Genomic DNA, 19,765 nt, shown 5'->3' on the forward strand with positions numbered 1-19,765 from the left:
GCGCTTTGAGCACATTTAGAGTACTGACCTGTGCCTGCTCTCAATTTGTCACCAATATAGCTTGCGCTAGATAAAACATGCTCACTATTTTAGGAAAGGTCGTGGGAAAGGATTAGACTGAGTAGGAATCAGATGAGTAGGACAAGAAGGAGAAGAAAGAAGTTAAGATTTTGCTATCAAGAACGACGGTTTCTATTGTTGCAACAAAGAAAGAATAATGCAGAGATGAGGATTTTAATTACTGTCACCATTGTTATCGAAATCATCGTTTTCATCTTCCTCGTTATCTTTATTCATCTAGGGATTAATTCTAGCATTTTCTGTTATGGTCGATAACTATGTTAGTTTTGGTTTTAAGTTAATTGAATAGAAAATCGGATTATTGTGCCATCTTATTATTCTAAAGCCTCAAAAGGAGTGGTGGACGGCGTCGATTGAAGAGAGTCCTCTCTTGTGCGACTATGTGGTCTTCGGATCGGAAGGCTCTGGGTTCGCGTCCCGTTGAGCGGCACATGGATGAGTCCTTGGAAAAGGCTCTTTACTCACGTCCTCTCAGCGTACAGCGTGTAAAAATGAGTACCTGGCCATTAATATCATTGTATCTGTCGGGGAAAAAAATTGTATTATCGCCTAACAGGCGTTATGTCTCGTCCTACGTGTTTAGTGTGGCTGCTGGTTTGGAGGCTTTCTAAAGCGCTTTAAGAACTTTTAGTGGACATTGCTATCCCGAATTGTAACGGGCCAACACATAAAACTCTGTGTAACCATGAACTTTTATAGTCTGGATAATACAGTTAAGAGAGAATTACTCAAAGAAAGACCCGAATGACGTCAACTTCATTCTACCTATTGTGAGCTGTAAGTCCGTGGTACAGGTCCCACTATGATCGATGGGGAACTGAGTATTTGGAAAAGACCCCGGGACCCAGATCAGGCATTTCTCTTGTCGTTGATGACTATGGACGTTTTCTTCTTCTTTTTTGTTTATTTTTAACTTAATAAAATAGAAAATCGGATCAATGTTCCAAAGCCTCTGAGCTTTTCAGAAACTGGAGGTCCATAAGATAAGACAGGGTTCTAGCACCTTTTCGTTTGGAATTCTTGAACATTTTTGGCACAACACGAGGTTAAGAGGAGGTTTCATTTTTTTTTAAACTTTAATTTCTTTGTAAACTGAATTTATTAGTGATGGATAATTTTTTAACACACATATCCACACCAACACACACACATATATATATATATATATATATATATTATATATATATATATATATATATACAATATCTCACGGCCATTAAAATTGTATCGTTCTTACCTGTGCCTTGGTTTGTTCTCCGACAAGTATGACATCACGCGTTGCGTCATGGATGGGGATATCAGAGATGTAAATACCTTTCCCCATCAATTCGTCCAGCTTCTCGACACTGGGAGATCCCAGGAACATTATGGAGTTCTTCTCTGGAAGAAACAACATCTGCCCCTTCAATTCCAGGCTCTGGTGAGGAGAGAGATTGAATCAAGGATACAGAATTCTAGAAGAGACCAAGACAAAATATCTGTTGTTTTTTTGTTTTTATTAAGGGAGGTCACAAATGTTAGGCTACTGTCACGATATAATCGCCTGAACCACCTGCACAAGATTTTCAAAATAGGAGAAACAGGCATGTGCGATTGTGGTGAAGGAGAAGAGGACGCACACAAGACCTGCCCAAAGTATGGAACAAAAGAGGACTTTTGACCTGGCACCACACCTCTACAAACTTAACTGTATGGGATGACCGTAGCCATCATCAACGCATAGCCTGACACTGACCAAAAAAATACGTCAAAAGACAAGTCTTTGGCCACAAAAGAAAATAAATCGTGAGTTGTATTCAATAGTTCAACCAATGGTATCCCTTTTTTCCTTGAACACTTCTAACGACAACTCACTTGGCGCTTCACAAACCTAAAAAATGACGCCAAACTATAAGTTCTAGTGTCAAGCTCTGATCGTAGCCATCGCTACCAAATAGCCTGACATTAAAACACACTAAGACCCATATTTTGACGTCATTTTAGGTTTGTGGACCGCCTAGTGAGTTGTCTTAAGTAGTGCTCAAGGAAACAAGTGAATACAACCGTAGCCATCGTTAAGTTATAGCCTGACACTGAGACCCAAAAATACTGGCATTTTGACGTCATTATTTGGTTTTTGCAAAGCCTAATGAGTGGTCGTTAGTAGTGCTCATGGAAACAAGTGGTCCCATTGGTTGAACTATTGAATACAACTAAAGATTTGTTTTCTTTTGTGGCCAAAGACTAGCATTTTGACGTCATTTTTTGGTCAGTGTCAGGCCAAGAGTTTACCAATGCCACGCTCTGACCGAGATAAAGAAGACAATGGCGTTCCTTCAATAGCTTGGCATTTAACCATGTAGACAATATGGGGTCTATCGAGGAAGAAGAAGGAGGAGAAGAAGAAAAAGAAGAAGAAAAAGTAGGAGGAGGAAGAGGAGGAAGAGGAAGAGGAAGAAGAAGAAGAAGAAGAAGAAGAAGAAGAAGAAGAAGAAGAAGAAGAAGAAGAAGAAGAAGAAGAAAAAGAAATGGACCGGCATCGATTCCGGGTCCAGACAATATTTTATTTGATTTCCATATCCACTCAACACTGATTGGCATTGATCACTTAGAACTGGTGGAAAGTACTTTGAAATCGACTGGTGTCCTATCAAAAGGATAGCAAGTATATTTAATTGTACATTTAATGCTTCATAGTAACGTTTAATACTGGTGTTCCTAGCTGCAAAGTCAATAGCAATACTTGATTTAATATGTGGGACGAGAGACATGGAAAGGATATGGCGATAGTAAACATTCTTTTTCCGACAGAGTCTACGTAATTATTGTACACATGAGATGATGAAAAAAAAAATTCCCTTATTCATCCCATAGGAGGGAATTTGTCTCTAGGGTTTATTCCAAGGGAAGACTGGGACAAACCAGGGGTCAATCGCAGTGAAGCGCCGCAAATCGAGCTAAATCGAGGTGACTTGCTCAAGGCCAGACAGCGCAGCGGTGGGTTATCAAACTCGATACCTTTCGGGTACGAAGCAAAGGCCGTACGCCGCTGAGCCACGCTGTCCTATTAAATTAAGGTCTTTACCAGCGCTCATACAAGAACTCAAAAATGATCTACAGCCCATACTCTGAGTACCCTACTAGACCACATTTAGGTTTGGTCATAAAATAAGACATAAGCGACTCATGTAACACTTAAACTAAACTGAAACCGGAGAATACAGGCATGAGCCAAAGGCAACTTCTTCAACTGGAGATTGTGATACTTTTAGGTACAAAGATGCCTACTCTATGATCAACAAAGACCTACCGCTTAACCTCACCAAATCCTCTAGAACTTTAGAGATCCACAATGGAGATAGGAAAAAAAGCATTGGATTTTCTTCACGAGATGGTGATCAGCACGTGACTTCCATGAATGGGAACAAGGAAGAAGAAGATGGAGTTGGTGGTGATAGTGGAGGAGGAGAGTGAAGAAGAAGAAGAAGAAGAAGAAGAAGAAGAAGAAGAAGAAGAAGAAGAAGAAGAAGAGAATGATGATGACGATGATGGTGATGATGATGATGATGATGATGATGATGATGATGATGATGATGATGATGATGATGATGATGATGATGATGATGATGATGATGATGATGATGATGATGATGATGATGATGATGATAATTATTATGATAATGAATGAGATGGAACATTGTGCTAGCACTCTTCGTATCAAATTCGTATAATAATTACTAGACCTATTAAACAAATGAGCAGATAAACAAGAATCTAATTTTAAGGTCTAATTTGCTTTTATTTGGCCATGTTTTCAGTCTTTTGTTTTCTTGATTAAAATCAGATTTCTTCCCATTTATCCATTTATTGGTCAGATATTTATTCATCTCTCTCTCTCTCTCTCTATCTATCTATCTATCTATCTATCTATCTATCTCTATCTCTCTCCCTCTTTCTTTCTTTCTCCCTTTCTCTCTTCAACCACTCACTCACTCATTCTTTCCCTATCCCCACATACTGCCCTAGGTCATTCAACAGTAATAATATTATCAATATTATTATTTCCTGTTGGGATAAACTTGAATTGATTTAAACACTTCGAACTCCGAAACTATCGAATTGTCAACACAAAAGTTGCGTATCAATATTCGATTTGAGTGTCAATAGTTAACCCTTCAACGGCAAGCCCTTTTCGGGGATGACTGTGTAACGAGATACGAGGTGAGTGTGTTACGAGACGAGTGCGTTTCAAGACGAGTGTCTTCTAATACAGGTGAGTTATAGGGTGCGTTTTTTGTGAGGTGAGTACTTTAGATATGGGTGTGTTGTGAGACAAGTGTGTTCTAAGGCATGTGTGTTATAGGGTGCGTGTTTTGTGAGGTGAGTACTTTGTGAGATGGATGTGTTGTGAAGCGAATGTGTTGTAAGACCAAGTTTATTGTGAACAAAATGTGTTGTGAGACGTTGTGTATTGTGAATCAAGTTTATTGTAAAGCCAAGATGCTTGAGGTGGATGTTGTGTTTATTTAGAATACAAATTATTTTAAAACGTGATATTCTGTATAGCGCATTGCACAGTATCAATTTAATGCATTCAAAGTACTTTGCAATGTGTTTCAAATCAACATCAAACAATTGATATATCAGAGGAGGTGGGATAACAAAGATGAGATTATATTTTTTTATCAACAGGGACAGCGCTGTCAGACTATATCACACAACCCCATAGTTTATCAGACAAATGTATTGACTCAAGACAAAGAGTGACCTCAACCATGAGTAATAGAAAACTGACAAGATCAATTGATTCCGGAGACAATGCATTCTATTGTAAGTCTTATAGATTTACAGACACTTCCGCTGGGGTCAATTATCGTCACCATTCATTAATCATCAACTGAAATAATTAAAATTCCTTTATAAATTACCGCCTGAATAGTCCTGAAATCAAATCATCTATATCCATTATATTGCAATCTCTCACACCCCACCCACTCACATCCCTCATTCACCGCAATGGTTGGTTGTCAGCATGCCTTAAGACAATAAGACCCCACTTCCGGAACACTCAACATGGCCGTCTAACCGGAAGTCTTCTAATTCATCCGTTCACCGGTTCTCACGGATCTCACGGAGTCCCTAGTAACCAGATAAGAACACTGTGAGTGTAATGCTCTTTCGTCGATATTACATCGCCTTCTTTATATTTATTGTATGTAATTTCTTTTGTGTTGATTGAGTGATGGTCTGCAATGTGACCAATCGTCTTTTAAAGGTAATATGTCAAGACGAATCAGGTACCAAAAAGTGATTTTAAAGTAAACAATAACAAAAATGTGAGATTTTAAATATTTGTTACTTCAAGAAGTAAAGCCTATAACTTCATTGAGAGACATAAACCTAATCCAATTTCCCGTCTTATATTTAGCTTACGAATTTTAGCGTCCGAATTTCCCGATATAATACCGGTTTGACGAGTTGGGTTTCAAGTGTCGGATCAAACTGATCCTATAACTTGAATTATACAATTACATTATTAAATTGGCTAAAATGAATTCGTTTCTTGAAGAAAGTGTGTTTTGGTTTGTTTTTATTATATCCATTTCAAAAAGATGTAGATCTAATTCCTATTCTGATAAGTTTTATTTTGGATTTAATTCACTTTATCTAGATATTCCCGACAGAAAACCGGATTGCCCTTATCTGTATCAAGTTATAAACTCTTACACTAAAAGAGCAGCGCCTGCAATGTATACAGTTGGTTATTCATTGGAGTCCTTTTCGCATTCAAGTTTATTGCTGTCTTGAAAAAAACAGTAAAATCTGATGTCTTTGTAGTTCAAGATCTGAACAAGTGTGTATGAAAGGAACCAGACCAAGCAAGAAAGAAAAATACAAGATAAAAAAAAGCATCCCAAAAAATCAGTCTACCTCGACTGAGGATCGAACATCAGACCTTCTGATTACCGGTCAGACGTGCTGCCATTACATCTTTGTAGTTCATGAGTTACACATGACAAGAAAATGGAAGGAGGCTGGCTGGTTAGGGATACGGCGGAGGGACAGAGAGTTTTTATTTTGTTTTATTACAGACCTTAATCCGATTTGGATCCTCAAGGAAATAATTTTGTTTTCGGCTGAATTTTGAAACCTTTCAGTGCATAGTGCGTTCGTCCTCTCTCTCTCTCTCTCTCTCTCTCTCTCTCTCTCTCTCTCTCTCTCTCTCTCTCTCTCTCTCTCTCTTCTGTCTTTCCTTCTTTCTTTCTTTCTGTCTTTCTTTCAACCCCTTATCTTTTTCAGAGATTTAATGGCGATTGCATTACTCATTGGTCATTTCGAAGATGATAGGATGGTAAAGAAAACAGATGAATCACATAATGGGACAACGTGGCTCAGCGGTAAGGTCTTTGTTTGGTACCTGAAAGGTACCGAGTTTGAATACCCGCTACATTGTGCGGCCTTGAGCAAGTCACCTCGCCTTAGCACCGCGGCTGACGCCTGGATTATTCCAGTCTGCCCTTGGAATAGACCCTAGAGACAAATTTCCCCCTTTGGGATAAAGAAAGGGAATTATACATCTTTTAATTCTTTCTTTTTAAAGCTCTTAAAAGGTTATATGAAGAGGAGAGATAAGTTTAACATAGATAAGTAGTAGAATCAAGAGCAACATCATATATCCTTCTGGCTAGTCTGAAGCCATCTAAATGTTCCACACAGGCATTGTCCAAGGATCTCAGCTAAGATAGACAAACTTAAATTGATTTAAAACGAACAATATAAAACAGACAGCAAATATACGAGCAATCTATATTGGAGAGTATATTTACAATGACAAAGTATTATCATCACACTTCCAACTTTTTCTCTCTTAACAAGAGACAACAAAGAAAAATAGTCCTTCAGAGCTCATAGGGCCGGAGTTTATTCCGCTTTTTATAGCGTAAAACGGACAATATTATATGCTTGCTGCCCTTTGGATAGGACGCTAGTCTATTGCAAAGTACATTTTTACAGATCTAACAGACCCAGCTACCCGATAAGAGAAAGGAGGTAGGCTGGGGGAGAGAGAGAGAGAGAGAGAGAGAGAGAGAGAGAGAGAGAGAGAGAGAGAGAGAGGAGCGTCAGAATAATATAATCTTGACTTAATCCGTAATCGATCTCAATCTCTTTGCGGGTATAGCGAGTGCTCTACCAACTGAGCTATGGGGACACCCCAGGCAAATCCAGATGGTCTCATTCCTGAGCAAGAACACAAATGGAAAGGACACATGTTAGAAATCCACTGGTTGAAGGGGGAGGGGGGTTGCTCAACGTCAATCGTTTAATGGGAATTACACTAGTACTGCACAAGAAATAGATAATCTAAGCAAGAAGTTAAGCTTTTATACTGCGCAATATCCACTAAACGTGCTCAAAGCGCTTTACAAGGGGTCGCTAGTCAACAGCAACAAATAACATGTAGAACGAAACATGACGCCTGCTAAGCGATATTAGAATTGTTTTCGACAGAGACAACGCTGTTAACGGCCAGGTACTCATTTTACACCTTAGTACAGTGAGAGAATGTGAGTAAAGAGTCTTTTCCAGGGACTCAACTATGCGCCGAGCGAGGATTGAACCCAGGATCGTCTGATCCGAAAGCGAGTGTCATACCACAAGATCACATAGCCGCACAATCTAAATATCACTTCAATTCATAATTCTTACCTGTGACAATCTGTGGTTCCCGGATTCTAATTCCTTAAGGCGCACAAGGAAACTGGAATTGACATGTGACAAAATGGCCGAATAACTGTGTTTGACCACAGGTTTGATAATGTCAAAAAATGATGTGAGACCACGTCCCTTTGTGGCCATTTCCTGTTTGATCATTTTGGCCAGAGATGAGCCAAGTTGGGTGATTTGTAAGTGGCTGTCGAATACGACATGAAAGGGAAAGGAGGAACAAAAAGTCTTGACCCCGATTTTAGAATGGGCCGGGTCTTTGGACATTGAATGGTTGTCCTCGCAAAGACTGTTTTGGCGGTTTTTTTCGTTGTTGTTGTTGATCGCGGAGGTGATGTAGAAGATGTTGTGAGGGGATGACGGGTCGCGGCTGGGCGAGGTTTGGACGTGTAGATTGGAGTTGAACATGAACTGGGAGGCGGATTCGATTATGCCCGCCATTAGGGCGAGGATGGACGTTCTGAAGGAATAAAAGTGAAGATTGAGCTGTTGTCGGGCGTTGTTTTCTTGGGTCCATTCACATCGGAAGGAGGGCGGGGTTTGGTCACAGAAACGAGGTGACGATTTTACCTGGAATTTGTAAACAAAATAATGAATTAAGTTTTTATAAAGTTTTGAGTCGTTATTCCTATTATCAATCAGTTGCTAGGGAATACGCCTCACAAGCAAAGAAAACAGAATCAATCCAAATTCATTCTGACCCCTCTGTTCACCCTGTAGTAACCGGGTAACTATATCTGCTAGATTTGTCGAAAAAGTACGTTGGGTAGACTGGCATCCCATACTAATATTGGCATGTAAACGTAATGCAACTGTCTATAGGATTCAATAGTCTGATGTCATGTCCGCCTAGCAACCAGCAGCTAGGTTGTAAACAAAGAAAATCGGTACTTTTTATTTCTTCATGCTGGCTAGAACATTTTCACTTGTCATGTGATCAAAATGTATAAAAGTCAAAACATGATCAGATTTATAATGATTTTCTCCTCTGGATACACTTTTATGCTCGTCGTAGAAGTATTTCATAAGGGCGGTGATGGAGATAATGGCGTCCGCCATTGTTCCGATAGTTTAGAACTAATTGCTATGGGTCATGACGAGTAAAGTGGCGTCACGGCTGTTGAACCCTATTCAAATTAACAGAAACCGGGATAAACTCCGGCTCTGAGGTGGGCCTCACGGCTTTGAAATCTTACTCGGGTAAATGATAAGATATTTTTCTTACAAAACAAAATTGCACATCCTAATGACTGGATTCATTTCTCATAATCCCTCATAGCAATAATACTATAAGCTGTAATCTGAATACTTCCGTTTTTTGACACAAAAACCCCGAGAATTGGCTTTAAACTTTTACTTCAAATATCATTGGATTAAAATGACATCCAATTTGCCAAAAAGTTTCAAACTTGGCATTTCTTTAAAATATCAGCTTTGATACTTTTCTCACAAGTTTGGAGCTATTTTAATCGATCGATATTTGAAGTAAAAGTTTTCTGGCTAAAATGAAAAAGGATGCTTTGACAGAACATCAAAGAATAGTTCTTTTCTTTTTACATTTGGCATTCTCATTATGTACATTCAGATAAAAATATGGATATTTTCCATTCTATTAGCCTTAGGGCTTTCCCATCAGCTGCAGAGAATCAAGATTAGATAACCAAAAAAAATATCTAAAATTATCTTTTAAAAAATATCTTTAGATAGACATTTCAAGCAAATTAAGATTAAGAAATACTGTGTAAAATGATCTGTTATTATGATATTGTTATTGGTAAAGTATATATTTAGCCATTAATTTCCCCAATGGCCTTATCGAATATCAGAATAAAAAGTCAAGATATTATATACATCTGAATCCGATTATATATATATGATTGTATCCATCGTAACAATGCTGTATTATGTCGGAATAAACTAGAAAAAGTAAACTGAGATTTACAAAAATAGTAATAACAAAATTCCCTTTATCCATCCCCACGAAATCTAGAAATGAAAATAGGTCAACAGCTTATAATCAAAATTAACCTCCCAGTTCGTAAACATCGAAGCAAAGTGAAAGGACTGAATGTGAAAGAAAGAAATTCTTGAGAGGTGAAACCCCAACCAAACGTTTGTTCCTATCATCTCAAGGAAATTGGACTCAATCTATTTGTTACTTTAATGAAAAAATCTCACTAGAGCAATGTTCAAAAGAAAGAATGTTTCATCTTTTTTTTTTGTTTAGTTTTGTTTTGTTTAGTTTAGTTTCGTATTGTTTTGTTTTGTTTTTGTTTTTAGGGGGGGGGGGTCGGTTAATCATTATTTTGTGTCCTAGTCAGATTTAATAACTATTTTAGTCGCAAAACGTATAGGCAAATTCTTAAGATTACTGGACGTAAAAAAGCGAGAATGGATGACCTTTTTTGACGACCAGCATCTGTTTAGACTAGAAAATAAGATGCCATCACTCTGAAACCAGAAGATAAATTACACAAAGTATGTATCCAGTCCTGTGGAGGAGTGGTCTTACACTTCCAATGAGATTAGAACCAGTTTTTGACATCACACTTTTGTTCCTTTTTGTCAACTCACCAGTTCTTGAAGACCGTCAATGCTGCTGAAAAAGTCGAATAAGTCACTGCCCAACATTCTGAGAGCTTTTCCGTAATCGGCTAGAATGAGCTTGAAGTATTCCTGACCTGTGCCTCGCAGTACCGCTTCGGGTTCCAGACCTATGATCAAATAGATACAATTTCAAAAAATAATAAAACGTGTGTTAGTTTTTATATAGCGAAACATTTCATGAAAATTGCTCATGGCGATTAAGAGCGGCTTCAAACCTGAGCAATTATAATCTTGAGCATTAAATAGCGCAATAGCCGCTAAAAGTGTTCAAAGCACTTTACAAGACCTCCTTAACCAACAGCAATACTGAATATGTAGGACGAGACATGACGCCTGTTAGGTTCGATGCCCAGTCAAGTTTGACTGAATTTTCGGGATGGTTTTTATTCTTGTATTTTAATTCTTGCTTTGTCTGGCACTGTTTCATACACACGTTTCAGATTTGTGTCTTACACCAGTGCCTGCTCCACAATTTCACAATATGATAATTTCACTTTTCTTATCATTTTAAAGTTAAAACCTCATTATTTTTGCAACAGATTCACCCCCTTCCCTATACCCTTTTCAGGCAATGCGATACCTTTAAATAATAAATGAACTATCGCAAGTTAAAGACTAGCATTTGTGAACTTTGCAAGATTTAGAATTTCTCGAAAGAAAAAAAATTTGAGATATTATGAAGAGCTTAAAAGTTGAAAAAAAAACCAGAGATGAAAAGGATATTCAACAGAAGGGATTATTAGGGAATTACATTATAGGAATTCAATAGAATATCTGGCACTCCACGCCCTAAGGGCAGATGTTTTTTTGTGAAAGGAACCGATTCGATCCCTCTCCAAGGCGAATAACAAAGGCGTGATAACTAAGTGACGGATCTGATCAAGAGAAACAGACAGTTGAACAAAGGGGCCATTTTTTCTTTCCATCAGCAATAGATTCGGGGTGTTTGATTTAACACTGGTCGATATAATATTTGAAGTCATGTCAATGCAAAATAAATAAAAAAATTAATGGGTGTTATTATTTTTTTTAAATTATGATGATAAAAATAAACGAGTCACTAAATTAATAGATGCATTAATATAAAAAAGAATGATGAAAGGATAAATAAGGAGATGAATTTAATGTTGTTTTTTAAAAATAAAATTTAAAAACTTGAGCTTTTATATAGTACAGCCACATTTGGACAACTCACTAAATAATATCAATCAGACTATAGATAGTATGCGCTTGGCTAGGAAGTGCATAACATTGCCATCCGGAAGTATAACGGACCAACACACAAAACTGTGTGTATCCATGAACGTTTATAGTCGGTTTAAAACAGGTCAGTGAGCATTACTCATAAACGCGGATGGCAAAAAAAATAAAAATAACAAAGACCTGAGTGACGTCATCTTCGTTCTATCTATAGAGATAGAATGAAGTTGACGTCACTCGCGTCTTTATTGTTTTTAGCTAGCTACGTTTACGAGTAGTTCTCACTAAATTGTATTAATCAGACTGTAAACATTTAAGGTTACGCATTGTTTTGTGTGTTGGCATAATGTCATATCTGCCTGGCGGATGTTATGAGTTTTTTTTTTTAATAAACGCAATGTATCAATAAACGTTCAAGATAACAAATTGTTTATTGTGTTGGTACGGTATACCCGGCTGGCGGATGTAAATATTTTACCTAAGCGCATAGCATCAATTTGGGTTAACCAAATATTATTTTTACCCCATGTCTAGTAAAGTTGTCTTGTAAGTTGATGTGTCATGTCGAAAATAACTTGTAAGGAAATGCCAAGCATCAATCGACCTGTCAGGATACTCATTCTGTTTAATATTTAACAAATGAACTACCGTATACTCTTGAAAGGCACGCATTAAATATTTTGGCCAGGAAACTTGTCCTTCAAATATCGATCCATTTAAATTACCTTCATCTTGGCAAAAACTCTCAAATCTGGGATTTTGCGAAGCAGTATTTATTGTCATGTCTACTATTCGGATCAGAATTTTAATTTAAAAGATTTTTTAAAAATTTGCACCAATTATATTGGTTGTTTTATTATTTGTTTGTTTGTTTGTTTGTTTGTTTTTTGGGGGAGGGGCTTGGTTAAAATAAGATTAATATATGAAATTAATTTTTTAAAATGAATAATAATAGAAAAGGAACACAACCGAGAACTTATTAAAAAATATTGGAAACACCAGCAATCGACGGATTGCAAATCCTATTGAGATTTTACATAGCAACCGTCTACACGGGTATCATCCCAATAATATTAGGTGTGAGGAATCGCTAGTGTCAAATTTTACCGAGAAAGAGTTTAATAATGACCGATTGGGCGTGGTAGGAAATGGAGGGAATGTCATTTATAATAATTGCTATTTACAAATGGTCATGAAAAATGTGGACCAAATTTTAATCGAATTCCTGAGTTGTACATGGCACGAACCGTTGGTCACGCGATCTTTTATTATCTTCTGTGATAACAAATCTGCCTCTCACTGAACATAATTGTGTGGTCCCGGGATGGCCGGGGCCATTCGGGCACCGGGTTGGATCTCCATTTATGCCTCAAGCTCGCCCACCGCGTCAAGGTCGGAAATCCACGAGGGATCGAACCCGAAACCGCAGAGCATCTAGTTGAACGGTGTGTTGTGACGAAGCTTCCGGGCAGGTTTGCGAGTGCACGACGATTGCGGTAAACAATTTGCTGAATGGGTCGATCGTCAGAACTTAGTAGTGTGAGCAACATTAGACGCTGATACTGCTCTCACTGGCAACACGCATTTCTTTATTATGGTCAATTTAAAAAAAAGAATAATATCTTAAGATATAAATCTTTTTAAATATATCGATGAAACCTTCAATTATCATGAATCACGATGACGATCGAGTGAACAAAAGTAATTTAGTTTCAGTATTTTGTTAAAGATTTGAGGATAATCTGAGTTCATGATTATCAATAATAAGACTAGATATATTTTTAAATTCTAGCCAAAAAATTTAAAAGTTGCTAATTTCTGACTATCAAGTGAATGGTATCACAACGCATGCGCACCACAACTGCTCAAGACAGAGGGCAGATTTGGACTGTGGAATGGTATTCGCTACTACGTGCCGTGAAAGTTCCGGTTTGGAGTTCTACTGGTCTCGCTTTGCGGTATTAATCTAAAGAAATTCACCTCATCCTAGCCCACTTGCAGCACTGCACTGTTGTCGACGCCTGGTATATTTTGACTTTTGACAACGATGTTATGAATTGATGTATCGCTTTCAATGATGTAAAATCTCACCTAGTTTCTTGGCCACCTCTGCAGTCAAAGCGAGTAAGTTTGAGTCCTCTATTGGGTCGTGCCGAAGATTGGGGTCATTGAAACCTCGTTGGAGCAACTCCTCAGAGAATAGAGAACTTGATTCGTTGCTGCGAAGATGAGAAAAATATATGTTTTGATTCAGAAATATTGACATCCATTTTCGTGGATTGATAGAAAACTTTCTTTTGAGGATAAACTTGAGCTTTTATATAGCGCAATATCCACGAAACGTGCTCAAAGCGCTTTACAAATGGTCCCTGACCAACAGCAACACGTAACATGTAGAACAAGACATGCCGCCTTTAAGGCGATATTACATTAATTTGTCGACAAACAGAACCCTGTTAACGGCCAGGTACTCATTTTACACCTGAGTACGGTGAGGGGGTGTGAGTAGAGAGCCTTTTCCAAGGACTCAACTACGCGTCGAGCGAGGCTCGAACCCAGGACCTTCCTATCCGAAAGCCACTTGACCACATAACCGCACAGGATATAATAAAAAAGCATGGAAAATCTGAGTTTAGCGTCAAAGCTATTTAATCAAATTTACGTAGTATAGTATATCTTGTCATCATGGTTGGCCCAAGTGGTTTAGTTTGGACATTCCCCTCCCTGCTCCCCAAAAGGGAAACTAAACAAATCGGAGGTTGTGCTAGTTTAAAAAACTTGAGTTTTATATGGCAAAATATCCACTAAACGTGTTCAAGGCGCTATACAAGGGGTCTCTAGCCAACAGCAACAAATAACATGTTGGACGAGACATGACGCCTGTAAGGGGAAATTACAAATATTTTCGACAGAGACAACCATGGTAAGGGCCAGGTACTCATTTTACACCTGAGTTAGGTGCGAGACTGATTCCCCCTGTCTACCCAGCACAACTTGAGCGTTAAAAAAAACTTGAGCTTTTATATAGCGCAATATCAACTAAAGGTGTTCAAGGCGCTATACAAGGAGTCGCTAAACCAACAGCAAAACAAAACATGTAGGGCGAGACATGACGCCTGTAAGGTGAAAGTACAATTTTTTTCAAACATGTATTAATTAGCTACCAGGTACTCATTTTACACCCGAGTACGGTGAGAGAATGTAAGTAAAAAGTCTTTTCCAAGGACTCAACTATGCGTTGCTCAGAACCTTTCGACACGAAGGCGAGGGTCATACCAAAAGACAATATAGCCGCATTTTCTAAAAGGTCGATTTTGTAACATTAGCCAGCCACAAAAGTAGTAGTAGTAGTAGTAGTAGTAGTAGTAGTAGTAGTAGTAGTAGTAGTAGTAGTAGTAGTAGTAGTAGTAGCAGCAGTAGTAGTAGTAGTAGTAGTCCTTCAGAACCATTTGGCCAATGGAGCCGGAGTTTATCCCGGTTTCTATACCGTGAAACGGACAATAGCAATTGCTTGAGCGTAATGTACTTTCAGCTTGCGTCGAAAACGAGGGAACACAGAATTAACATTGCCCACACTTTATTTGAACATATTTGAGAAAATATTTATGCTATTCTATTTACACTTGATTGTCAGTTTCTGGTCTATTTTTTTTTTCGTTATTTGACAAAGTGAAACTATCGAAAACGAAATCCATCCTTAGTATTTCAAATTATATTAGTATATGAGTATGTTTGTAGCAAATATTACAAAAATATCATCGCCCAAGTCCCTACCCAATCCAAATCATTTGTTCACACATTCAGATATATCTCCCTTTACCACTTCCTTCATTTATTTTTAAATAAAGATAAAAAAAATAAATGGAACACAAATCTCAGAGAGAAAAAAAGAAACGTGAGCTTTTATATAGCGCAATATCCACTAAACGTGCTCAAAGCGCTTTACAATGGGTCCCTAGCCAACAGCAACACTTAACAAGTAGAATGAGACATGACGCCTGGAAAGCGATATTACATTTTTTTCGGGCAATGCTGTTAACGGTCAGGTACTCATTTTACACCTGAGTTCGGTGACAGAATGTCAGTAGAGTCTTTTCCAAGGACTCAACTATACGCCGAACTAAGCTCGAACCCAGGACCTTCCGATCTGAAAGCGAGTGTCATACCACAAGACCATATAGCCGCACAAGACGTTGATATTTAGCAATGCTCGTCTAGGTCCAAAAAACATTTAACTAGAATTTATTTTTATTGGGAAGACTAATCCAAGGATCTCCAAATAACATAGCAAGAGAAGCACTTGTTTGGAACCCAAAGGATAAGGCACTTGTTTGGAACCCTAGGACAAAAGAGGTATCTCAAACCCTAAGGATAAAAGAAGAAAGAGTAGATCCCAGACATGTTGGAGGAGATATATTGAGAGAAAGGCATATATAGAGTGGAAACACGGCCAAGGAATTTATTTGAAGGAGTTGGGACTGATAGAAGAGTGTGAGAGGTTGTTGGCTGTTTAACCCGTTAACTGCCGTACTCTGGAAATCAGAGTATTTTAAAATTTGGCCAGAAAACCCGTCCTTCGCATAATAATAATAATTAATAATAATAATAATAATAATAATAATAATAATAATAATAATAATAATAATAATAATAATAATAATAAATAATAATAATATAATAATAATAATAATAATAATAATAATAATAATAATAATAATAATAATAATAATAATAATAACAATAATAATAATAATAATAAAATAATAATAATAATAATAATAATAATAATAATAATAATAATAATATAATATATATAATAATAATAATAATAATAATAATAATAATAATAATAATAATAATAATAATAATATAATAATAATAATAATAATAATAATAATAATAATGATAATATTGTTGTTGTTAACGCCACTGCAACATTATCTCATTTGTCTGTAGTGTTTCATTCATCCTGTTTTGTTGATAAAGGGGAAACCCGAAATGTCCACATTATCTGTTTTCGTTTATTAAATTGAAGCTTATATTCAATTTCACATGGTTATTTATTTCTTCCTATTTCAGAAAGCAACATTCACATTACCCAGTATTCCTCTAAAATGAGCAGGAGTTTTAAAAACCTAAGTCTATGCGTTTTATTTAACCACTCAACTAACTGCCCCACTCTAGAAAGACACATATTTAAACGTTTGACCAGAAAACTCGTCCTTCAAATATAGATTGATTTAAATGATCTCGTCTTGGCAAAAAAGCTTTCAAACCTGGGAGCTTGCGAAGGACTTTAATAATAATAATAATAATAATAATAATAATAATAATAATAATAATAATAATAATAATAATAATAATAATAATAATAATAATAATGTAATTTATTTATTTGGCACCCGTTCCATCCAGTATAGATCTAGGCGCACAATATACATGGCATGATATACATCATTTTTAAAAATTACTCGTATCATATTATCAACAACATTTAATTGATGAGAGATAGGAATTATTTTGAAAAATGTGAATTAGAGTAAATTATGTCCTTTCAGAAAGTTGCAGTCTGAGAGTTTTTTTTTCCTCAGATGAGGATCATTTCAATCGATCGATATTGCAGGGCGAGTTGTCTGGCCAAAATTTTAAATACTTGTCTTTCATGAGTACGGAAGTTACCGGGTTGAAATCAATTAAAAGGACCAGACCCACAATGACATTATACCGTTTTGAGAGGATGGTCACAATTATTCGTATTGTTATCATTGCTTTCCTTACCGTAAAGTCTCCATGATTCGTGGGTTCTTTGTGTTGATGAAGGTTTGGAGAGCTCGTCTCACGTAGAAATCCTGAAAAGAAAAATGAGAAAGAATTTATTTTCAGTGATACCAAAATATTTATCATCTTTTTCTTACAGATCTGTATGGTGCTTGTTATGCGCACATTTTTCGACTATTGCGCTATACAATATCAGTCACTGTTCGGTAGTTATATATTATGGTTACGCTCAACGTAATTTTATTTACAGGTCTAATAACTCAATAGTTATGGGCCCATTGTTGTACTGGAAATACTCTCAAACCAATGCAAAAAAATGTCCGTTACAACAATGTTAAATCAAGCCCATAATTGTGTTTCGTTATCAGACCTGAAAATATGTGCACGATGGACACGCTGTAAATTTGTTGTTATTATTTTAAGGATTAGCGCGCAGTAAGAACTGTTTAAAATATTTATAAATACTGTTATAGAAAAGCTTGTAAAACGAGTCAAAACCTAGATAGTTATTCAACAACGAACGACCACCATTAGGCAAAGTCGTTTATCACCAACATCGGTATAAATCACGGTGAAACACGCCCGGATGTTACGTCAGTGTTAGTGTAGATAGTACTGCCTACGTTGAAAAAACACGTTTTTAAACAGTTTTGCCAGAAAACGTGTCCTTTAAATATCGATCAATTTAAGTGACGCTTATCTTGTAAAAAAACAACTCACTGAAGTCCCAGGTTTGAGAGTTTTAACAAGATCAGCGTCATTTTAATCGATCGAAATTTGAAGGACAAGTTTTTTGAACAAAATTTTAAAATGTGTTTTTTAATCAGAGTACTTCAGAGTTGTGTAATGAAGTTCAGACCGGAAATGAAATCAACAACACAAAAAAAGTCCTTACATGGAGTGGTAAATTTGTGATTAAACCTGATTCGTTTAAGAAAACTGCAAGTGTGTATGCTGGGCGGGGGGGGGGGGGGGGGGGGGGGGTCTCATATGTATTTACATAAATAATTTACTGTCATTCCAAATTTGTTAACGAAATATGATAAAAGATATAATCAGAGGTGTCAGGTTTTTTTTATTGTTTTGTTGTTTGTTTTTTTTTTTTGGTTTGTTTTTTGGTGGGGGGTTTTTTGTTGTTGTTTTTTTGTTTTTTTTTTGTATTTTCTTGTTTTTGTTTTGATTTTTTTGTAGGGGTGGGGATCTTTTTTTTTTTATAAGCATGCCTTTGTATAATTTTGTTTACAAAAAAAAATGTACGAGGATCTCTCGTCTGTAAAACGATATAACAAAACTTATTTCTCGACAGACAACAATACCTGTAGCCATCTACTCACTTTACACCTGATTGTGGTGAAAAAAAGGTGAGAAAATTGGTTCCAAGAACTAAATCTTGCACCACACCGCCAAGAGCGGGACTCGAACCAGGGACATGCAAGTCTGAAAGTGGGCGTCAAGAAAAAATATCAATACATCTATCTTTGTGATACAATTTTCTCGGCCAAAATGTAAAATAAAAAAGAATAGCTTTGTCGGTCATTTCACGGCGAAATATCTGTAAGCTTCATGGAGGCCATGGAGTTCTCGGGAACGGGCCTCGATGCAAAATGCATGGGACTAGAAAAGACTGCGTGCTCGAGTGTACTTCGATAAGGTGACTAAAATAAACCCTTTTTGAATTATTGACTATCAGATACTCCTTTAAAAGAAGACAACACAGAATTTCACCAACAAAACACTTTATTTTGTCAGTTCAGTCAGACTTTTTTAAATTTCAAATATCGACGGATAAAGTATAAAGACAACCCTTAATTTGGTAAATAGTCTTGAAAAGAGATCTAAGGTTTAAGAGTTGACGATGATTTTAATCGTATATTGATTGATATTATAAGTAAATGTTTTTTCAGGCTAAATATAATAAAATAAATTTTAAAAGTTGTTTTGTCCGTGTAAGGCAAATTGAGGACAAGATCCCACTATCCAGCTCACGCAAGAATAAAGTAGAGAGTGAGTGAGAGAGAGAGAGAGAGAGAGAGAGAGAGAGAGAGAGAGGGGGAGTGGGTGAGAGAGATAGCGGGGGGGGGGGGGTTGCAGGAGATAGAGATTGAAAGAGAGGGTGATTGAAAGAAAGAGAGAGAGGGTGGAGGGAGAGAGAGAGAGAAGGAGAGAGAAAGGGAGGGAGAGAGAGGGGTGAGGGAGGGGAGAGAGATAGAGAGAGATTGAAAGAGAGAGTGATTGAAAGAAAGAGAGAGAGAGAGAGAGAGGAGAGGGAGACAGATAGAAGGAGAGAGAAAGAGAGAGAGGGACAGTGTGTGTGTGTGTGTGTGAGAGAGAGAGAGAGAGAGAGAGAGAGAGAGAGAAAGGCATTATTCAGCTGCCTCAATACTTAAATAAAGTC

At 37.0% G+C, this 19,765-nt stretch overlaps 1 protein-coding gene across 1 annotated transcript in view; it reads right to left on the bottom strand.

The window, feature by feature from the left end:
• The window catches only part of LOC144970436 (guanylate cyclase soluble subunit alpha-2-like), a 201,999-nt gene that overhangs the window by 49,755 nt on the left and 132,479 nt on the right, over nucleotides 1-19,765 (bottom strand). Inside the window, exons 3-7 of the mRNA XM_078910071.1 lie at nucleotides 17,371-17,441; nucleotides 13,684-13,811; nucleotides 10,360-10,499; nucleotides 7,768-8,355; nucleotides 1,319-1,498 (exon numbers count right to left, since the gene is read on the bottom strand). Coding sequence (XP_078766197.1) covers nucleotides 1,319-1,498; nucleotides 7,768-8,355; nucleotides 10,360-10,499; nucleotides 13,684-13,811; nucleotides 17,371-17,441 — 1,107 coding nt within the window. The remainder of the gene's footprint in view (nucleotides 1-1,318; nucleotides 1,499-7,767; nucleotides 8,356-10,359; nucleotides 10,500-13,683; nucleotides 13,812-17,370; nucleotides 17,442-19,765) is intronic.

Source organism: Berghia stephanieae, chromosome 4 (assembly GCF_034508935.2).
Source record: "Berghia stephanieae isolate SIO BIC M18660-M18661 chromosome 4, UCSD_Bste_1.3, whole genome shotgun sequence".
Classification (NCBI taxonomy): Eukaryota; Metazoa; Mollusca; class Gastropoda; order Nudibranchia; family Aeolidiidae; genus Berghia; species Berghia stephanieae.